Source organism: Trichoplusia ni, chromosome 6, assembly GCF_003590095.1.
Source record: "Trichoplusia ni isolate ovarian cell line Hi5 chromosome 6, tn1, whole genome shotgun sequence".
Classification (NCBI taxonomy): domain Eukaryota; kingdom Metazoa; phylum Arthropoda; class Insecta; order Lepidoptera; family Noctuidae; genus Trichoplusia; species Trichoplusia ni.
In genome coordinates, this window is record NC_039483.1 from 2,888,635 (window position 1) to 2,911,086 (window position 22,452).

The 22,452-nt window shown below is 38.5% G+C and overlaps 2 protein-coding genes across 2 annotated transcripts; one reads left to right on the forward strand and one right to left on the reverse strand.

The window, feature by feature from the left end:
• Positions 1–2,281: 2,281 nt before the first annotated feature.
• LOC113494674 lies at positions 2,282–8,484 on the reverse strand. The gene is made up of 5 exons (XM_026873082.1): positions 8,357–8,484; positions 6,401–6,584; positions 5,555–5,869; positions 4,353–5,162; positions 2,282–3,977 (listed from the first exon to the last, which is right to left on the reverse strand). Exons 2-5 carry the CDS (start codon positions 6,581–6,583, stop codon positions 3,729–3,731), a joined length of 1,557 nt encoding a protein of 518 aa, XP_026728883.1. The 5' UTR covers position 6,584; positions 8,357–8,484; the 3' UTR covers positions 2,282–3,728.
• Positions 8,485–8,792: 308 nt separating this feature from the next.
• Positions 8,793–22,364, forward strand: LOC113494851 (DNA-directed RNA polymerase I subunit RPA2). The gene is made up of 20 exons (XM_026873352.1): positions 8,793–8,999; positions 9,112–9,441; positions 9,913–10,005; positions 10,519–10,665; positions 11,236–11,408; positions 12,008–12,257; positions 12,746–12,901; positions 13,464–13,630; positions 14,607–14,754; positions 15,414–15,474; positions 15,748–15,947; positions 16,374–16,527; positions 17,430–17,520; positions 18,131–18,326; positions 19,009–19,223; positions 19,756–19,894; positions 20,315–20,521; positions 20,821–21,024; positions 21,632–21,796; positions 22,123–22,364. The coding sequence occupies exons 1-20, from the start codon at positions 8,913–8,915 to the stop codon at positions 22,330–22,332; spliced, it is 3,393 nt and encodes a 1,130-aa protein (XP_026729153.1). The 5' UTR covers positions 8,793–8,912; the 3' UTR covers positions 22,333–22,364.
• Positions 22,365–22,452: the final 88 nt, after the last annotated feature.

The window sequence follows — 22,452 nt, forward strand, 5'->3', positions numbered from 1 at the left end:
AATCCTGATATTTCATGAATGTCAAAAAACTGTTCTGAAATAGTGCTAAATAGTGCCCAAAGGAAAAAAATAGTGCTCTTGTACTTGCGAAGTTATAGCCATAGTTCGATGAGTATGCTGAACGAAGGTTTCGCCCAGCATACTCACCTCCGTCCATAGAATCTGTATACGCTTCAAACATAATTCATACTTCAAAAAATAGTTCCCAAATAGTGCCAAACGGTGCCCAAAAAGAAAAAACAGTGCTCGAATAACTTCGGAGTTATAGGCTTCGTTCAGTGAGTATGCTGGGCGTAGGTTCTACGCCCAGCATACTCACCTCAGTGCGCGAATATCGAACGAGCTATAGGTATAATTTACGTCTCAAAAAATTGTGCTTGAAATAGTGCCCAATATCAGTCCAATTTTTGCTTGACTTTTGACTTAGAAAACCATTAAATTTTAATGTAAACTTCTACATACTAACGTAAAATGGGGTACAGTCGTCGACACATGTTTTTGGACAAAAATATTAAACTTTCTAATTGTAGACTTCATGTTATTGGAAATAATTATGGTATTTTCTCACATGTCAAAAACTTTCGATTAAATGCATTATTATATATTTTATAAATAATAATAACTGAATGAAACTTTAAGCGTAAATGAAGTCTATTACTTCATTGCATTGTGTGTTTGTCTGAATAAAAACAGTCATTTGCAGCCAATAAAATTAATATCTTGAAAAATTGTAAAAAGGAAATTATACAGTTTCTTTTTGTATATATGTTGCAGGCAAAACTTATAACCAGTCAAAACTAGTACTGTGACATAGTTATACAAATTTTGAAAACTCTTTCCAATAGTTTCATCAATATAAGGTTTAGCAATAAAAAACATTTTTAATTACTTACGTTATTTATTAAAGGGCCAAAGTAATCAGAACTCTAGTTAACTAGTTCACAGCTTTTGTTAACATTCATAATAGTAGATGTTAGGGCAGCGCCATCTAGTATTTAAACATAAACATATTCATTTGCGTCGCGGGCGCCGCGCGTCGTAAGCCCCATACCTATTGACCGTACGTGCATCCATTACTGCCACACTATATTGAACTTTATCACATGAGGAATACAGGTCAATTCCGTAAACGTTGTGGTACCGTCCTTGATCCGGAAAATGATTATTTTGAATAATTTTGTCAGTTGTAATGTAAGCATTAATAACAGCAACTTTATTTTTCATGCATGATTTACTTCATTTGATATCTTAATCCTTCAAGCGCCGTGATCTAGACAAAATATATAAAATCATTGTTCCTAGCTACCGGGGTCCCATGCGACGCGCGAAGGCTTAATCATATTATTATAAAGTATTATTAAAATAATGTGTAATTAATAATATTGCGATTCTAAAGTAAATACTCCCTTTAATAATTTACACAAGACAAAAATTGTTAGAAAGAAAGTTAATAATATTGTATTCGACTGTACTCAATGTAATGTATGTAGAAGTTTACAATCAAATTTAATGGTTTTCTAGGTCAAAAGTCAAGCAAAAATTGGACTGATATTGGGCACTATTTCAAGCACAATTTTTTGAGACGTAAATTGTACCTATAGCTCGTTCGATATTCGCGCACTGAGGTGAGTATGCTGGGCGTAGAACCTACGCCCAGCATACTCACTGAACGAAGCCTATAACTCCGAAGTTATTCGAGCACTGTTTTTTCTTTTTGGGCACGTTTGGCACTATTTGGGAACTATTTTTTGAAGTATGAATTATGTTTGAAGCGTATACAGATTCTCCGGACGGAGGTGAGTATGCTGGGCGAAACCTTCGTCCAGCATACTCATCGAACTATGGCTATAACTTCGCAAGTACAAGAGCACTATTTTTTTCCTTTGGGCACTATTTAGCACTATTTCAGAACAGTTTTTTGACATTCATGAAATATCAGGATTCCATGGTGAGTATGCTGGACGAAGGGACACGAATGTTAGACATTGAAATGAAACTACTTTTACGGATCCGTAAAAGTAGTTTCATTTCAAACTCTTCAAAAGTCCGGGATATAAATCCCGTATCCTATGTTCTATCTCAAGGTCAACTCTATCTCTGTACCAAATTTCATTAAAATCAGTTCAGTGGTTTAGACGTGAAAGCGTAACAGACAGACAGAGAGACACGGTTACTTTCGCATTTATTATATTAGTGCGGAAGTAGGGATTAGCATGAAATTATTTATAACCGGTTACACATAAAAAACTTAATAGAAACTCTAGGTCCATTCGTAACTAATGTAACTATTTTATTAGTCAGGGTGTTGTTTACGCAATTCAAGAAAAATATCAAATACTTTTAGTTAATATTTCTGATGGGCTAATTACATTTTATTAGTCAAATTATAGAGAAAATTGAATAATTTTCATCAAAAAAGCAACTGCAGTAATTTGCTTAAGTATAATCAATTCTCATGAAAACTGGCATTCAAAATTATGGCCTAGTAGTCAATTCGCCCGAATCGTTCGAATCTGCTCCTACAAATATTCAAAATTAAAAGTAGTCGATTCACCCGATTCGGGCGAGTTAAATTCGAAGGAATCGACTACTACCCGAAATTATCATGGTTTAAACATTTGCAAAGAGTTTTGGTACCTATTATAGATATTTTGATTAAGGAAGGCTACCCCGTCTTTTCTAGGTACTTTTATTTTTTGTCATACGAACCTTACAGACACAACAGCTAAAAAAACTTAATAACAAAGTATTTTATAATTAAGAACGAAACTAGTAGGTGCTAGTTGAAAAAATAATAATCTATAAAGCTTAATTATAGATTAGTATTTATTTCGCGAAAAGAATGTAATATTCCAAAAATTCTTTAAATCGAAACGATGACTTTATTCACTCAAAATGTGATACAAAAGAATTAATTTAAGAGTCACTTTGATGTATACATATATGTAACCACAGCATACCAATCCAGCAATTTTGTAATATAATAATAAAAACACTTTCCCATATACTTATATCTGCTGATATTTTCAACAATTTCTGCCAGCATCAGCATGGTGTAATAACATTATGATATTCGTAGTATTTCTTTTCCCTTATGGCAATATGCGCGGCACACATTTTGACAGACATGACAGCTATCATATTTGACAGATCTAGGCCGCAATTCTGCTATTTAAATGGCCGATGAATGAATGGCAATTGGGTTAAATTTGACACTATTCGTATTCTGCTGTCGTAATCCTATTTCCATTCATTCATCGTTAATTGTAAATAGGCCACAATACGGGTTAAAAATCTATTAAGAACATATTTTTCACTTATAATAAGATTATTAGTTATAAAGTGAACAATATTATTTAGTAGTTGTAAAGTTAATACATTTAGTTTATATACTAAAGAATTATTGCATTCGCACGTTTGCCTGTAAAAAAAACTAGAAAATTTCTAGCAGATTTCAAATTGATTCCGGATGACTTTTTAAATTCTCATTTATATTCATGCTTTGACCATTTTTTACAGGACCTGCGATGCTTTAACATGACATTTTTTTTTTTGCAAGTATAGTCCAATGTCTCCCAATGCTGGGCAAAGGCGTAACCCAAATCCTTCCACGTTTCTCTGTCCTGGGCCACAAGGGAACCAGCCCGAGATCGTCTCGCCACCGCTTCCTAGGCTGCCCCAAGCGACGCCGTCCATCCGCTGGCTGCCATTGTGTGGTGACAAGTTAGTTAATTCTTTTTAGAGAACTCGTGTTTATCCATAAAATCAACACACTTAAATTCTATGAACGAAATACCAAACTCAGTGTTCGAATTATCAAATTTTTGGTAGTATTTTGAATCCTTATACTTCGCCATTAACTTTGATAGTTCTGTTTTAACAAACTTGTGTTTTTGGGATTTTAAATGGTCAAGCATGTCCTCCCAATCATCTTCCAAGTTATTACAATATCCACAAAGGTAGTGTTCGTTGTTAATCTGAAAAAACAAATATTTTATTTCGTTTAGGGTGATATGCGGGCTCGGTCGCCATATTGAAGATTTACAAATGCTTCTACCACGATTCATTACTCAAAAACTGAAAAGCGTAAGATTTTAACTTGATATTCATTTTGAATTTAGATTTGCGTACGTGGTACCTTCGGCGTCTTTGTGCTTATTGGTTGTGTATGTTTGTAACCTCTTCACAACGTTTGGACCGATTTCGATGGAATTGGGTATAAATGTAGCTAACACCATCAATTAACACGTACGCTTTGATTGGGTAAAGGGTTTATCGTTTAATGAAAGTTATTTTCACGATGGACATATACAAAAATAACGTCCAAGTCTTTTTAAAATTTCATTTCTTACCTGTCTTATGAATTCATCTTTCAATGAAGTTACGACGCGACAGTTCCGCAGGCTCTCGCCGTGAGCCTTGGATGACACATGTTGGAATAACTTCTCACGAACCAGGTCTATATGGCATGTCAGACAAATCAACTTGTTGGAAAACTCCTTGACCATTGTAAAAGCGCCGGCGGTCATGAAAATGTTATTCACAGCTACAGCAAACGATACATCATCTTCAAAGTAACCTATTTCTTTAATGAACGTTTCTAGAGGCACTTTTTTAGGTTCGATGGGTAATGTCTCTAAATCGTCTTTCGTAGAGACTTTTTCCTTGTGGGCTTCGCTGTTTACATGTACTTTCAGGGACTTGAGTGAGTCGGGGAGTCTTCTGGTGCAGACTTTACAGTAGTAACTGCCATCCGCGCGGTTTGGAGACAGCCCGTGCTTCTTTGCAAATGCCTCTATATGGTCGGGGGAGGGTGATGATGGTCGAGCGGGCTCATCCTTACCGTTCCTCAGGACGGGCTCAGTGAACAGAGTTGTTTTTTCCGACCCATTACTTTTCATCCCCGTAGGAAACGGTAAAGTCTCTCTGTCTTTTTTTGCAATAGTCTCTATATCCCTCCCATTTTCGGTTGTATTTTGTGAAACGCTTTTAGTGTTAGTAGTGCACTCAACCAGCAAATCAAGAGTTTCATCGTCACAATTTAGATGTTTTGCAACTTTCAACATGAGGTCAGTGTGTGGAAGTGATCGAAAATGTTGAAACAATTCGTTTGTGGACAGCATTATGTTGCAATTGATGCACTGATAGAAACCGTCATCAATCTGTAATTTAAAAATAATATTAACCGTTTGAGGAGCGAACCTTTTAACATTTCTAGAAATTTCTAAAGGTTTTGAATAAAATCACCGTTAAATTTAAATCTAATGTCAATAATCCCACCGGCCGTAATTATTAAGTAAAAGAAGAATATCTGCTATTGGAAGAGATTTACCATTTTTTTTTAAAACATGTCACACATTATTTATTTAATCCTTGTGTCATAGGGAGTCTCACAAGAATTCTAGTTGCACAAATACACCCAGACTCAGGACAAGCCTTCTTGAATCACACGATTGTCCTACGCGGGGATCGAACCCACGAAACGTAGCACTAAGTGGGTTAAGCGTGGTGACGAAGATCTTCCACGAGTATTTTTTAAAGTGTGTGTATTTACCTGTCTATATACTGTTCCGGGATTATCAAATAAAACGTTGTTTTTGATTAAATTCAAAACATGATTTCGAGAGGTAATATGGGGCTCTTTCTCAGAGATTTCGACACTGCAAATGACACAGTTTTCGTCAACCAAGCCGTGCCAGGCATCGTCCTGGATAGTGATACATCCAGATGCTACAATACGATTATTGATTCGACATATTTTATAAAGAGATTTTTCCTTTATGTGATCACAGTCAGTAATGTGTAACTCCACTTTCATTGCGGTCGGTAAAGTGACATTGCAAAACTCGCAGAAGTAAAGACATTTTATCTGAAAAATAAACAAATGTTTCTCATTACAATTATAGTGAAAAGCTTATGTGATTCGATAAATCTTCATGAATTATTATTTTATAACATGCGCCCACGAAAGCCTCAGAACTTTGTTATTGTAAGAAAATTTTATCTGTTATCAATAAAACTTCAGGATACTTTAAAAAATCACGTCATCTATTACCGGACATTTTTTACGGCCTAACAGACAGCCCTAATAATTCAATTATGTTCTAAAACGCCTGGTAACAAAAGTTTAGCAACTAGTTACGTTCTTGCGTAAACTGTGAATATTGGTCCTTCAATTTAACGTTCATTTTTAGAACTATTTATCCGAATAAACCAGGACCCCTTTATAAAAGCTCCGCTATCTGTCCGTCTACAAACACACTATATACCATATATTGTTATGTCATTTCGCCTAACGACAGTTACAGCATTGTGACTACCATCAAGACATACGGACAGAAACTCGAGCCCTTGCACTAGAGTCATTTAAGTTCTGTTTCAAACTTTGGGTGTAATTTACCTTCTTAATGAGATGGTCCTCATATTTTTCGAAGTATTTTGTAGAGTTTAACCGTCTTTTATGATGGGTTTCGACGATATGGTGGATGGCCTCCTCCTCTGACCCAAATGGCGCCTCACATATCAGGCAGTACAAGTCTAGTCTACCAGCCACGATGCAATTCTTCGAAAATATAGACGGCATGCTGGAATTTAAAAACAAATTATTGAATATAATATAATAATACATATCTTTTGCCCGCGGCTTTGACTGTTAACGGATTCTATTTAGAGGCTATTTTCATATGAGATTTCATTAAAATTGGTTTAGTGGTTTAGTCGTGAAACACAACGACAACGACAAACAGAGAGAATACAGAGTTCCGAATGCAATTCCTTTTTTAGATAGGTGACTTTTCAGTAGACCTGATTTTTTAAAGGGTTCCATACCGAAAAGGTGCAAACAGAGACTATTACCCAAGTTGGACCATTATGAAACAACTGTCTAATGAGGTAAATAGTTAACAAATTAAGAACTCGTTAATAAATGAGTTTGTTATTTATTCAAATACCTACTTCATTGTAATGTGTTTTTTAACTTCTTAATTATTTTTCCCTTTCATAATATCAAACATAAAAAATAATTAAACGATATGTTATTATTTATTTCATTCCTTTTTTACTGCAAAAACAATACCAAAATAGTTAATTCTAAACAAATGTTCTGATTTTGTTTTTAAAGTCGCTTCGTTGTATTTAAAACACAAGTGCCTTTCTGCACTCTAGTATTAAAAAATTTAATATGTATAGTTTTGCGATAAGTTATCTAATAACCGTCAGCTAAAAGGAAGTCGACATGAGACCAATGTTTATTGCTAGGTACCTACATAATTAGGAAACATAAAATCAACTCTAAAAATTAAACATACAGTCTTAATTTGACTAGCAAAGATTTGGTGTATAAATCATTGTATGAAACTAATCACAGATGTTACAAAGTGTTTTGTTATTATTTACTATATACTTAAGAGAATGATTCATTATTAAATTATTCAACGGGCAATACCGATAAGTACGCGTGAGTAATCGTTTAATAAGAAGTGTTTTATTTTCTCGTTTCTAATTACTGCTTTCCTTCAAAGGGAAACTTAAAGGAAAGCAGTATTTAGATTACTACGATTTTACACAATTTTACTTATACATAGATACCATAGTTAGATATTTGACTAGAAAATTCTAAATATGTATATTTCGAAAAATATCCATTACATATTGCATCTGAAATTTGCAATCAAAAATTGCATCAGTTGACCGTTGAAAATCAGTACAGCATATACCAAGTGACGTTATTAGCGCCATTTCCATACGCTTTACCGCCTTGTCACATCACATAATATAATATTATACTAGCTGACCCAGCAAACGTTGTTTTACCTAATGTATTTTTAATGCCACATTACAAAAAAAATACAAACGAAAAGTTTCGTCATAAAAATAAAAAATAAAAATTTATTGTGAGCGACCCTTATCACTTAGGGGTATGAAAATTGGTGTTAGCCGATTCTCAGACCTACTGAATAGGCATAGAAAATTTGGTAAAAATCGGTAAAGCCGTTTCGGAGGAGTACGGTAACTAACATTGTGACACGGGAGAATTTTATATATTAGAAGACTTTAAATGTGACCTTGTAATTTGGAATAAAATACAACCTTAGGTATTAAAACAGATGGTGATCAGCCCCATAGATCTCCTGATAATTATTGGTTGCACAAATACAAACTGTAACTTTATACGTCTAATGCCCAGCCCTCGAAAAGTTTTTAGTCAAATTACAATGATGGAATCGACATTAAAAAGAAGAGATGCCTAAATGTATCATTGTACAATGCTTATATTACAGAACATGGCGGCTATCACTATTTTGTGATTAAAAACGTCACAAAATAAAAAAGGTGTTGTTAAAAAAGATGTACTTACATTAGTTTTTACTATCTTCAGAAAATAATAATTGCTTCAAAAGCAGCAGCTGCAGTGGTTTCAAAAGACAATGTGTTGTCTTGCGGATTGACTGACTCACCCTGCTGTAATACTAAAACTGCGAATGCAAGTCGAGTTAGCCGGATACAAGCACATTTATTGAACATGTTGAGATAGGGTAAATCCCGCTACCATAGACAAACCATAAACAAATGAATGCCATATAGAACCAATGGGAGTCTCTATGAAAACTTTTAATGAAGTTTAAACTTGTTTAGAAATGTTTAACTATCTTATTTATACATTTTATGAATTATATGTATTTAATATTTATTAATTTTTTTTATGGTTCTATATCCAAAAATATTTTTCGGATGTCCATAGAGAAAAGATTTGTGGTAGTTTTGATTAACGGATGATGGAAACATAAATATTGAAATGTCAATGTCATAATAAAATCAACACACTTTGTTTTGACTTTTGGAAAAATATCACATGTGCGTTTTGCGCACTTCGGTGTTCGTTCTACATTATAAATGTGTTAAAACAAAGCAAAATGAATTCAAAGAAGATAGCCAAGAACCCTTCTTTGGCGTACACAAGCCACCCAGACTACAGAAAACCGCCTAAAATCGCTAATCCGGTGAGACATAACCTATGCTCATATTTTGATCCTGAAATTAACTGTACTTAGGAACTTAAACTATGTTTTGGGTGTTTCAAATATGGAATACATGCTTGTCTTTCCGTTTCAGTATCTTCAATGTCTCGGCGCGCCTCACATAGACTCTTTTAACTACATGTTACACGATGGTCTGAATGCAGCGATAGCGGATTTAGTCCCCGTTGAATTTGAGTTGCCGAGCGGGGAACGTGTGAAGATAACTATCGATGAGGCAGGATTCGCGAAGCCCAGTGTACCCATGGAGGCTGTAGGTGTTAAGAATCAGACAGTACTGCCAACGGAGTGCAGGCAGAGAGCAGCTACTTATAAAGGGGACTTTAAAATCCGACTAACGCTCACTATAGACGATAAAGCTATTACGGTTGATAGGTCTCTGGGAGCTCTACCTATTATGATAAAGGTTAGTTTTTTACTCAGCTATGCAAGTTTTTGTTTTTGATTTTTGTGTAGACTGACCATGTTATACACTTTTGAGAATCTACCTCTTGGCCTTGAATATTACACTCTAATGGAGTGAAATTATTATTAAGAGACATGTGTGTGTTAGGAAAAAAACATTCTTGATTTCTATGGCTGAATCAGTATGAACTGTGATTACTGATTTATATTTCTAGTACATACATAATAGAATATGGACTTTATGGGGTGGTGTTAAGTTTTATTATTGAATATTTGATAGCTTAGTGTTTGGGTGGGAACAATGTATGAGAATTTCTGGGTAAGAGTAAACAATGATTAAATAAATGATAATGTATCTGCATCACAAAACTTATTTTAATAATATTTTATGGTAAATTTTTATTATTACAAGTAATAATACTATACTAATGTAAATTTAGAATTGATCATCACACAAACCTTTTATTTTCAGTCAAAAATGTGCCATTTAGCGGACCTATCTCCAGAGGAGTTGGTGGAGAACAATGAACATGCAGACGAGTGGGGAGGATACTTCATTGTGAAGGTATGTGTATCATAACTGCTGGCAGTGCCTGTAGCCAAGACCAATGTCTACCCGCTAGAGTGGGTGTAATGGGTGGGAATGAGGACATGAAAGAGTTGATATATTGGTGTGCAACTTGAGTGTGAAGCGATTTTAGTTAATTGATTGAGAAAGTGCATATAACTTTGATGAAAAAAAAATGATTCACACAAGCTCCTTATCTTTGCTTGTAACTGAGGATTTTGACTAGTTTTGTTTTAAAAAAGAATACTTAGTTATTAAAAAAAACCTTGGCGAATTCAAATCGCGACGATGAGAGAAGAACCAATTTGCAAATGAAATGGTTCCTCTATGAAATTATGACCATAACAATTATGGCTCAGGCTTGATTTTCATTTTATATTCTTCAAAATTTCAATTGTTTATCATGGTTCATGTAATACAGCCTTGAGACCGACTGACGGACAGACAGAGGAGCCTTAGCAATATCATTCTAATTTCCCTTTAGACTGTGACATAATATCTTTGTTCTAGGGTCATGAGCGTCTTGCCCGTATGCTCTTGGTGACGAGACGCAACTACCCAGTGGCCATCAAGCGATCAGGATGGAAGATGCGAGGGAACCTCTTCTCAGATTACGGCATCATGGTCCGGTGTGTCACTTCAGACCAGACCAGCACTGTAAGTCCATCTATAAGTACATATGTTTATGAAAACAGCTAAAAATCGGTTTAGTCAGTCAGACAGATATCCAAAAATCATAGTATTCGTGTTTATTCCATTATCTCGTAAAGAAAAAATGAAGGTCAGGTACAGTTTCAAATCTCGTGTGACGTCACTAGCCAGTACGCTTTTACTAGCAAGTGATGTTTTTATAACCCACTACCGAACTTTGTGCTTTTTATCTTCCTTATTTTTATATGATGTGTCAAAATAAACGTGTTCAATGGTTTTTTGGAATCTGTCTGAGGGACTATACAGATTTACATAAATGGGTAGCCGAGTGGTTGAGGTCACCACGCCAAACCCACTGTGCGCATCGTGTCGCGGGTTCGTTCCCCGCGTAGGACAAGTATTTGTGTGCTCCACGAATGCTTGTTCTGAATCTGGGTGTTACTGTGCATGTGGTTTGTATGTTTGTGAAACTCCTCGCTACACAAAGATTAAATTCTTTAGAGCGGGAGTTGTATAAAAAAAAACATTTTTCTTCTGTGATTTTGCCAAATACCTTATTTGAAGTAACATTTTCAGAACAACGTACTGCACTTCCTAACGAACGGCACATGCAAGCTGATGTTCTCGTATCGTAAGATGATGTACTACGCTGCTCTACTGCTCATCATGAAGTGCCTGGTGGACTGGCCCGACCACTACATATACAGGCTGTTGTTACACGGAAAGAAAAACGATCTCTACTATGTTAAGTATGTTGATTTGTATGTTATTACAATATTTTATATCAGTTTTCATAAATTAATTAACCTAGCTTTTTAAAATTATATTAAGAGTCGGCTTCCAGTCTAACGGGATTCAGCTAAGCACCAGTGATTAACAAGGAGCGACTGCCCATCTGACCGCCTCAACCCAGTTACCCGAGCAACTGTGGCATTCATTTCTTAAACTAAAATACACCAATTTGAATTTGCGTGCATTAGCATTAAACTCGATATCTTTGACCTTACGGTCTCACCGCTTTTCTTTTTGATATACGAAATCATGTCTCCTTCCGCTTTGGGTTGAGCAGAAGGGAATGTCAGACACCTGACTAAAACCCACCCATGTTCCTTCCTTTGCCCTTCGTGTACCGGATCCTCGGTGGACAATCCTGCTGCCCCGGCAGGTCGGTTTTACCACTAGTTTAAAGTAACAACGCTGGCTTAAGCAGTAGAAGGGGCCCGGGGGTCTTTTTAAGTCGGTTGAAGTCAGACATATCCTCACGCCGTGCCGTCAACATGGGCTGAAGTCATTAGCGTTTCTCCCCGAAAAACAAAAAAGGCTAAAGTAACAACTGGTATTTTAACAGCTGCATCCAGAACATGTTACGAGAGCTCCACGAGGAAGGTCTCCACACGTCTGAGGAGTGCCGCCTCTTCCTAGGCCGGATGTTCAGGCCGAAGCTGTACGAGCTGCCGCCCTGGGCCAGCGACCTGGACGCCGCCAACTTCCTGCTCGACCGCTGCATACTGATACATCTGAAGGACCACAAGGATAAGTTCAATGCCCTGGTGTTCATGACGCAGAAGCTGTATGACCTTGTACAGAATAAGTGTAAGGTGAGTGACGTTTGTATTGCTTGAGGACTGGATATATATGCTAAGACTGGCCCATAGTTGTCGTAGTTAGTGATACTGACTACTATACCCGAGGTCGTGGGTTCGATTCCCACCTAGGACAAATGTTTGTGTGATGAACACGACCATTTGTTCTGTGTCTAGGCCTAATTTAAGTACACTATGTATGTACTAAGTATGTTTATACGTTGTTTAGTACTATAATGCAAGCTTAATTTAAAGCAAAAATTTAATCATTTCGTCACATGCCTTAGACACACAGGTTCAGAACAAGCATTCGTGGATCACACAGTACATGGTCACCTTCACCATTTGACTATCCCGACTAGTTAATATGTCATTTTATAATAAAATATGTGTGCTTGGATCATCAGAATAACAGCAAAAAATATTTTCAAGGGCAATTTACTTTAAAAATCATTTAATAAGAAGTTACTAATTGCTAGATATGCGTATTCATTGATTACCAGGTGGAAGGCGCCGACGCCGTCATGGTCCAAGAGCTGCTGTTGGGCGGGCACCTGTACCTGCAGATCTTGAAGGAGAGGCTTCAGCAGCTGACCAGCATCGTTAGGATACAGCTGCAGAGGAAGGCCAAGACCGGCAAGAAACTGAATATAGGACAGGTAACAGATAATGCGAAATGCTATATTCTGGAACTAAACTGTCTGAAAGTAGTGTCAAGCTGAATTAGTCGTTTTTGAGTGGAGTGGAATATGTGTTGATGTATGAATTTATAATATTTTCTGTATACATTTTTCACGTTCATGTGATACGGTAGTGACAGACGGATAGACAGCGAGCATCGGTAATCGTTTCAGTGTCCATTTTTACCTTTTTGCTAAACCTTAATTTCTAATTTGTCTTTCTTAAAGAATATTCTACATTACAAAGCACTGATATCGTATTAAAAATATGGCCGCAAGAAATATTATGCAAATGACAAAATTACCTGTGAAGCGAATTTGCCGACAAAAAAAATATTCACTATTGTAAACATCTTGCTACATATGTTTCTGTCTGTATTACCGTCATATGTTATACAGGGTGTCCCAAAACTCAACGATAATCTGAGACCGGATGAAAGGCCAAGTGATCCTTGATCTGTTATCACTTGGCCTTTCATCCGGTCTCAGATTATCGTTGAGTTTTGGGACACCTGTATAGTTCCATTGTTTATTGTTCTAGCACGAACTACAACAAATCCTCCGCAGCGCTGGCAACCTTGAACAAAAGATGGAGACATTCCTGGCGACGGGCAACGCCCCGTCCAAGAACGTGAACCTGGCGCAAGACAAAGGTCTCACTATAGTAGCGGAGAATATCAACAGGATGCGATACATGTCGCACTTCAAGTGAGTGTACTTCATGTGTCGAAAACCCTGTTCGATCCTTGAAGGACATGTAAAAATGCCATGCTAAACATATTGTAAAAGTGAAGGTGTTTATATGGAATCGAAATACAGTAGAACGCTTTTTATTTCAATCAATTGGCACCGAGATCGATAATTGGACATAGACTGGTAATGAACACAAAAGAATTGTGACACATATTACATAAGACACATACACAAACTTTATTACGATTAACGAACACAGTTTTACAATACGTAAGTAGTGAATTAGAGAAAGAGAGAGCGTCAGTAACGCGGTATTTGGGATTTTGTTTCATTTCTTTTTTACGAAATAATCACAAGTATCAATTATTTTATGGTACACATCAACGAATAAGGAACAGTATACTGCGTATCAAATCAAAAATCGCTGACGTTGGTCTGAAAGTTACCTAATTAGAATGGGAATGGGTCGGCCACGTTTGTTGCTTGCTAGATAACTCCTGGGCCAAAGTGTGTACTTACTGGGTTTCATCAAACATAAAACGTTGACGAGGACAGTCTCGAATGCGATGACGCGACGAACTGGATGCATACAATGAATAGCAAAAGCAATAGACTGGACAGAGTGGAATAATCTAAGGGGGGTCTTTGTCCTGCAGTGTGACAGTAACGGCTGAAGAAAAAAAACAGCCCCTTAATTTTTATAATAATTATCGTTACACTGATTTATTATTAACTGATGTAACGGTTTATTCTAGCGTATTTATCGGGGGTGCCTGACTAGTTTCGGACCCAACTGGAGTCCTTAATCACGAGCTGACGCGGCAGGGTCGCGCTGCCCCGATAAATACGCGAGAGTGAACCGTTACATCATTTAATAATAATCACCAGTATCAATCATTTTATGCTACACCACAACCCATTTATTATCCCGACAGGCTTTCAATACATACTATGAACTGCCAATTATATAATGTTGTCTCGTGCCACCCAGATCGATCCACCGCGGCTCGTTCTTCATGGAGATGCGCACGACGGAGGCGCGGCAGCTGCTGCCGGACGCGTGGGGCTTCGTGTGTCCCGTACACACGCCCGACGGCGCGCCCTGCGGACTGCTCAACCATCTCACCATGACCGCGCAGGTAGGGGCGGGGGGAGGTTAGGAAGTGAGGAGTAGGGAGGTTATATGGATCATGGACGCAAAATAGGTTTGGAAATATTACGGGTCTTAGAATGACTACCAGAAAACGGGGTGAATAGAAAATAGTTTTTATTTAGTAAATCGCATGCCTTTGGCGACATATAAATACTTAAACACAATGATTTTGTGAACAGCTTGAGAATGTTCATATAATTTTTATATTTTGTCTTGTTATACGTTCAAATTTTAACAAAACCTCCATCTTAATATTATTATAATTATTTGTGGTCCGCCCTACGCAGTATGAGCTCACTGTGTCTTGATGTCTTGCAGCGCTGCTCTTGGGTTTGGCCTGGCCAAGGTCGGACCACAAATAATTAATTAAAATATGAAGGTAGAACGAGCAACATCTCCTGTCAAGACGAACGCCATCTCAGTCTGCCCGTGACCATGATACCTGCAAAGGTTTCGAAACGTCGGGAACTAAAATCTAAAATTAAACCGCGATAAAATCCGTAAAAGTAGTTTCATTTCAATGTCTAACATTCGCGTAAACCTAAGAAACCACTTTCTTAATTCTTCTTTCAAAATCAAAATAATCCGAGAAACACAAAAACATGTACACATACAAAACAGTAAACATAATATTACTTTGCACAGGTAACACAAACCCCTGAGGCGAAGCAAGTAGCGGCGTTACCACAAGTGTTGGAGAGATGTGGTGAGTAATACTTTTATTTACTTTAAAACTAGGATTTCAAATAAAAAACTACTGAGACAATTGACAGCTATTTCACGTTAAATGAAAAAAAATACAGATTTAATAAATCTAAATACCCACGTTTTTAAATGTCACTCTATTCAAATTTTATCGAAATCGGTCCAGCCGTTTTTACAGTTGTGAAATTCGTTGTCATCGGGCATAACATGCCCATATCAGGTATGGGCGTGTTAAGCGGAGTTGCAACTAATAAATAAAATCTTAACCATCCAGGCATGGAGCCGGTGTCCATAATATCCCAGACGCCGATATCTCGCGACGTGTACAAGTACCCGGTGTTCGTGGACGGCCGCCTGGTGGGATACTTCCCCGAGGACACTGTGGACAAGTCAGCCGCCTACCTGCGGACCCTCAAGATTAAAGGCGAGGAGGTGCCTATCACCACGGAGATCGTTGTCGTGCCGAAGAAAGAGGTCAGCAATTCATACATATTAAACTATTAAGAGAAATAGTATCAATGATGGCAAAATTAATGAGTACGTACACCCACGTTTTTAAATGTCACTCTATTATTTTTTTAATCAAAATCGGTCAAGCCGTTTTTATAGTTGTAAATTGCATTGTCGTCAGGTTTCAAGCTACCCTGAAAATTTCAGTCTGCTAGCTTATCAGGAAGTGCCTTAAAATTGAGTTACAAAAACAACCTGAACGACAAAAAAACAAGTAAACAGGAAAGTAAGTGTATAAAAACGTGGGAAAAATCGAATTAGACCGTCAAGTACATTTTAAAAAAATATTGCATACCTATTTTTCTATTATATTAGTTCAATAAAATACGAAAAAGGAACGCATCAAATATTGTTTAATATAAAATAACAATATACTCCCTTTGTGCATAGATTTGCGCACAATATGCAGGCGTATTCCTAATGACGAGCGAAGCCCGCATGATGCGGCCCGTCATCAACCTGGCCACCGGACAGCTCGAGCTCATCGGGACCATGGAACAGCTGTACCTGGACATCGCCGTCACACACCACGAGATACACAAGGGTAAGGCGACGAAGCAGTCGGGAGAACGTAGCTTGAAATAATGTTGTTTGATTTTATAGATACCGGCACGGATCTTGAGCGCTTGGCGGAAGAGTGGGGATCACTTTGCGCATCGTAAAATAAAACGCCAATAAATTGTGCGTATTCGTCGTCTTGTAGTGCATGCAACTGCAGCAAAGAACGAATTTTAACCAGTCACAAGTGACGCGATGCGCTGCGGGCCAACCACTGCACTTTAGACCGCCCCGCGTGTCACTTCATATCGCAAAAGGGACCCAAAAAATCACTTCTGCGCAGGTGAAGGTCAGCGCTCAAGATCCGTGCCGGTACCTATACGTAGCACGTAAACAATCAATCGTAGTCACTTGTAATTCAGCTTTCTAAAGCTGATGATACCGCGAAAAATAAATTTGTATTTGACTAAGCGCCAGTTTCACAATCACTGATTGGCCGATATCTGGCAAACAAATACAAAAATGAGTGAGTATTTGACATTCTTTGTATGAAATATTTGTCATGTTATGAAATAAAATATTCTATAACTGTCATAACGCCATCTAGTCTCAAACTAAGCATAGCTTGTAGTATAAGTACTAGACAACTGATAGACATACTTATACAGGGTGTCCCAAATACGAAAAAAAAAATCCATATCAGTCAGTTCAGCGATAAGAAAATTTTTTTCCCTGATCTGTTAACACTTGGCCTTTCATCCGGTCTCAGATTATCGTTAAGTTTTGGGACACCCTGTATATTACACCCAGACACAGAACAAATGATCGTGCTCATCACAAAAACATTTGTCCTGGGTGGGAATCGAACCCACGACCTCCGATATAGCAGTCAGGGCTACTAAACACTAGACCAATAGGCCAGTTTCACAATTATTGCTACATTCGCAGGTAAAACGACCCATGTGGAGTTATCGCAGACAGCGTTCATGAGCAACCTGGCGCAGCTCGTGCCCATGCCAGACTGCAACCAGTCGCCTCGGTAAGTCTCTATACGTATATTATTTGATTATTGTTAATACTAGCTTTTCGCCCGCGGCTTCGCCCGCGTCGAGGTCGGTTATATCGCGTTTCCAAGAGAACTCTTCAAAAGTCCGGGATAAAAACTATCCTATGTTTTTTTCTCAAGGTCAATTCTATTTCTATACCTAATTTCATTAAAATCAGTTCAGTGGTTTAGACGTGAAAGCGTAACAGACAGACAGACACAGTTACTTTCGCATTTATAATATTAGTAGGGATAGACCTTTCCCTTAACTCAAATTAAGCGTTCGTAGATTAAACACAAATGATTATCATAGGCGAGGTTCGAACCCTCGATACGACATGGACAGTGGATTTTCGCGTGGTGACCTATGATGATGATGATGATAATAATCCTGTTGTGACATAGGGCTAGCAGAAGATTTTTCCACTCTTTTCGATCTAGAACAGCAAGTTCGATGTCTTTCTAGACCAGTTGAGGCAGCCTCTTTCTCAACGACAGGTCATTTGGAAACGTTTCCAAATGACCTATACCACACGGTAATCCATATAATATTGTTAGTAACCACTAATATTGTTCCATATTATCATATAACTATTGTCTCCAGTAACATGTACCAGTGCCAGATGGGTAAGCAGACGATGGGCACCCCGATCCACACGTGGCGTACGAACGCGGAGACCAAGTTATACCGGCTGCAGAACCCCGCCACGCCTCTGTTCCGACCCACACACTACGACAACATCGGCCTGGACGACTACCCCTGTGGGACTAATGCTATTGTTGCTGTTATATCTTATACCGTGAGTATATGTTAATATTTGTAATTATTAGAAGATGCAATGGTTTATTCGCGTGTTTATCGGGATTGCCCGACTAGTTTCACACCCAACCGGAGTCCCTAATAAAGAGCTGTCACGGCGGGGTCACGCGTGAGTAAACCGTTGTTGCATCATTTAATAGCGGATTATTTTCACGATGGTTACTATGAAACGCAGATGACGTAGCGGGTGGTTCATATGTTGTCAGTAAACGCCTGACACTACCCCCTTCCTCTAACCTCGACGGAGCGAATGTCTTGCCATAAAAGCTTATATATTAATAATATAAAATGCTACAACTTTCACACAACGCCATCTAGTCTCAAACTGAGAAAAGCTTGTATTAAGAATACTAGAATTACTATTATTATAAATAATATATTACAGCTTCTTGGTTGAAGCTGTCAAAATCCATACACTGAAATGACATTTTAATTTTAAACACGTACATTCCTTAAGGGCTCCCGCACAATGACCGCCGGCCACAACCACAAAACGCCGCTACTGGCATATTTTCTGTACTTTTTACGCAGTTTATATAGAAGAGCGAGCAGTGTCTTGTAACTTTTGGCGACCACTACCTTCAAACTTACGCGGCGGGTCCCTATAAACTACAGTAAATATGCCCGTGTGCGACGACCCTAACCTCATCTAACTCCCCCAGGGCTACGACATGGAAGATGCGATGATCATCAACAAGTCGGCCTACGAGAGGGGTTTCGGTGCGGGTTCCGTATACAAGTCGGAGTTCGTGGAGCTGGCCCACCCCGCCTCCTACTTCTGCAGGGACCAGGCTCGCCAGGACCTGGCGCAGTATATCGACGATGATGGACTGCCTGCCGTCGGGGCTAGGCTACAACCTGATGCGCCGTTCTATTCGTGAGTATTGGTCATTTAAATATGCATGTTTGAGTGATTTTTTGTAAAATCATGTTTAAAGAAGGCTGCGTTATTTTTTTTTTGTTTAAATCGATTTAGTGTTAATAAGTTATTTTCAAACGTATTTTTATTTATTATAGTAGCTGTGACAGCAAACGTTTTGCCATATAAATTAGATAAAAGTAATAAAAAATTGAGCTATGAAAAATAGACGCGATAACGAGCCATTTCGGAGAAGTTCAATTTCATACTCCATGAGAAGTTCGTCTTGACGAAAACATCTATGCTTTACATCGTTTACACGCTATTTATTATTTTTCCATACCTTACCTAGTGTGAGATGCTCTTCTCCGATTGCTTTTCACAAAAACTGTTTCCATTAAATTCCTCCGTACCTATACTCCGAAAAGTCCCACTAATTTTATTAAATTAAACTATATAGGTTTTATGTCTATAAATACTTATATTACGATTGCTATCATCTCTTGTACCACATTCTCAGCCAATAAAGATACCGTATTTGATTGTGTAGTTTCTATGACGCGGAGAAGAATATATTCGTGGTGAGCAAGTACCACGGGAAGGAGGAGGTGTTCGTGGACAGCGTGAGGCTCTGCGGGGACTTCAGCTCCCGGCCGCTGAAGAAGGCTTGCATCATGCTGCGGCTGCAGGTAACAGGCAACATCGACTGCACGGATAGCCGAGTGGTTGAGGTCATCACGCCAAACCCACTGTAGGCGTCGGGTCGCGGGTTCGAACCCCGCGTAGGAATTGTGGGACTTTAATTTGTCAGTTATATAAAGAAGTGATACAATATTTACTTTTCTTAACTCTTTGCGAATGGAGAAATATAACTTGTCTACAGACTTAGGACTTGAAAAGAAATTATTGTTGGAACGGAAAATAAATTTCCTAAAAAACGAATAAAGTAACACTTCTGTCACTCTGACCAGTCAAAGAATACCTACGGAATGTGAAGGAAATACGTACATACCTACTCAACAAAAAAGTATTATTATATGAAAATGCTTGTTTTAGTCTGGGTGTTTGTATGTTGTAATTTATTTATTACATTTTTATCTCTCCGTCAGCGTAACCCAACCGTGGGCGACAAGTTCGCCTCGCGCGCTGGACAAAAGGGCATCTGCTCTCAGAAGTGGGCTGCCGAGGACCTGCCCTTCACGGAGTCGGGGTTGGTCCCCGACATCCTGTTCAATCCTCACGGCTTCCCGTCTCGGATGACCATAGCCATGATGATCGAGTGCATGGCGGGGAAGGCCGCCAGTATACATGGACATGTGAGTTATACTTGCAACATCATCATCATCATTATCATTCTAGCCTTTTTCCTATTATGTTAATACACGTTTAACTTTTTTTTGCTAGATTTTTAATACGATTTTCAAGAATTTATTATCCCTATATATCCCTCCCTTTTCAAGTCTATAATATGCATAGAAAATCTCAAATATCTTGGACATGTCTTCCTTGTCCAAGCCGTTTATTGAATCAGCCATGGAACTTCCTTCAGGAAGTTTATTCCATGCTTTAACTACTCTGTTAATTAGTCTAGTAATTATATAAAACTTAAATTCAGGTCCATGACGCCACCCCATTCCGCTTCAACGAGAAAGACACAGCTATCAATTACTTCGGGCGTTTGCTGGAAGCGTCCGGCTACAACTATTACGGAACTGAGCGCATGTACAGCGGCGTCGACGGCCGCGAGATGGACGCCGATATCTTCTTCGGAGTCATTCATTATCAGAGGCTCAGGCATATGGTGTCTGATAAGTGGCAGGTTAGTGTGTTCATGAAATATTTTAAGATTTTATCTGGATGTTTGTTGACTGATATTTTGAAGCTGGAAGCTGATAAGTTTGGAAGTTGTTTTGACCAGTTTTGGGATCTTAAATTGACTATAAATATAAAAAATCTATAATATTTGATCTCCCCCTGGTCTAGACCGCGAACACGGCTGCACTGGCCCGTTGTATCGGACTGTTTTAACGCGAATGGATTGCGCCTAATTTGCCATCTTATTCAATACTAGTTGAATGAGATTTTTTGCATGACACGAAGTCAATCATTATTTAGAACTTCAAACTCATATATCGAAATTTAGAGAATATTTTATCCCTAATGGGGTAAATTATGAGGTAACCATTCTTTGTACAGTCATATCTTATAAAAGAAATATCTGAGAAAGTTTTCAACTTTCCAAAACCTTATAATTTCGATCCTGCGTTCAAAGTCAAACAATTTATTTATACAATATTAAAATGTAATGTGTCAGTCTGTAGGTTAGTCTCCTATTGAAGCTACTGCTCATTCGGAATGTAGATTTTCATGAAGCTTATTTGGAACTTATATGCGTTGATATAGAATGTAACCGTTCCGTGTGGCAGGTCCGCACGACGGGCGCGGTGGACGCGCTGACGCGGCAGCCCGTGAAGGGGCGGCGGCGCGGCGGCGGCGTGCGCCTCGGCGAGATGGAGCGCGACGCGCTCGCCTCGCACGGCGCCGCCTTCCTGCTGCACGACCGCCTGTTCCACTGCTCCGACAAGACGCAGGTCACTACACTACTGGCCTAGCGGCCTAACCTTTTCCCAACTATGTTGGGGTCGGCTTCCAGTCTAACCGGTTTCAGCTGAGTAACCTTGTTTTACAACAAGCAACTGCCTATCTGACCTCCTGAACCCAGTTACCTGGGCAGCAGGATACTTCTTGGTTAGACTGGTTGCCAGACTTTTCGCTTCTGACTACGTCAAAGATATAGGAATAGCAGCCGGGACCCACAATTTAACGTGCCTTCGAAACACGGAGGAACTCGTTATGACAAAGATGGTCACCCATCTACGGACTCGGAATATTCAAACTCATGTTTTCCCAATTACAGGCCGTACTGTGCTCAAAATGTGGGACTCTACTTGGCCCAATGGTGGGCAAGAGCGACTCTACGAAGGACACGTGCCGTCTGTGCGGCGAGGGACACCTGGTCTCCGTGGCTATACCATACATCTTCAAGTTCTTCGTGACACAACTTGCGTGCGTCAATATTAACGTCAAAATCAACTGTTCGGAACATCTGTCCATAACTGGCTGCTAGATTAAGTGATTAATAAATATTGTTATAGTGAAGTTTGTAGTTTAATTTTTTATTTTCTTTTTATCCTAGTATTTCGCATTCAGGAATTCAATCCTTGTGTCGCGAGGATCTCACAAACAT

Excerpts from the sequence above, each read along its gene's own strand:
- LOC113494851 (XM_026873352.1), top strand. The coding sequence starts at position 8,913 with ATGAATTCAAAGAAGATAGCCAAGAACCCTTCTTTGGCGTACACAAGC. Across the intron at positions 10,666-11,235 it reads CTTCAGACCAGACCAGCACT|AACAACGTACTGCACTTCCT; the intron begins GTAAGTCCATCT and ends TAACATTTTCAG. Across the intron at positions 12,258-12,745 it reads TTGTACAGAATAAGTGTAAG|GTGGAAGGCGCCGACGCCGT; the intron begins GTGAGTGACGTT and ends ATTGATTACCAG.
- LOC113494674 (XM_026873082.1), bottom strand. The coding sequence starts at position 6,583 with ATGCCGTCTATATTTTCGAAGAATTGCATCGTGGCTGGTAGACTAGAC. Across the intron at positions 5,870-6,400 it reads AGGACCATCTCATTAAGAAG|ATAAAATGTCTTTACTTCTG; the intron begins GTAAATTACACC and ends TTTATTTTTCAG. Across the intron at positions 3,978-4,352 it reads AAGATGAATTCATAAGACAG|ATTAACAACGAACACTACCT; the intron begins GTAAGAAATGAA and ends TTGTTTTTTCAG.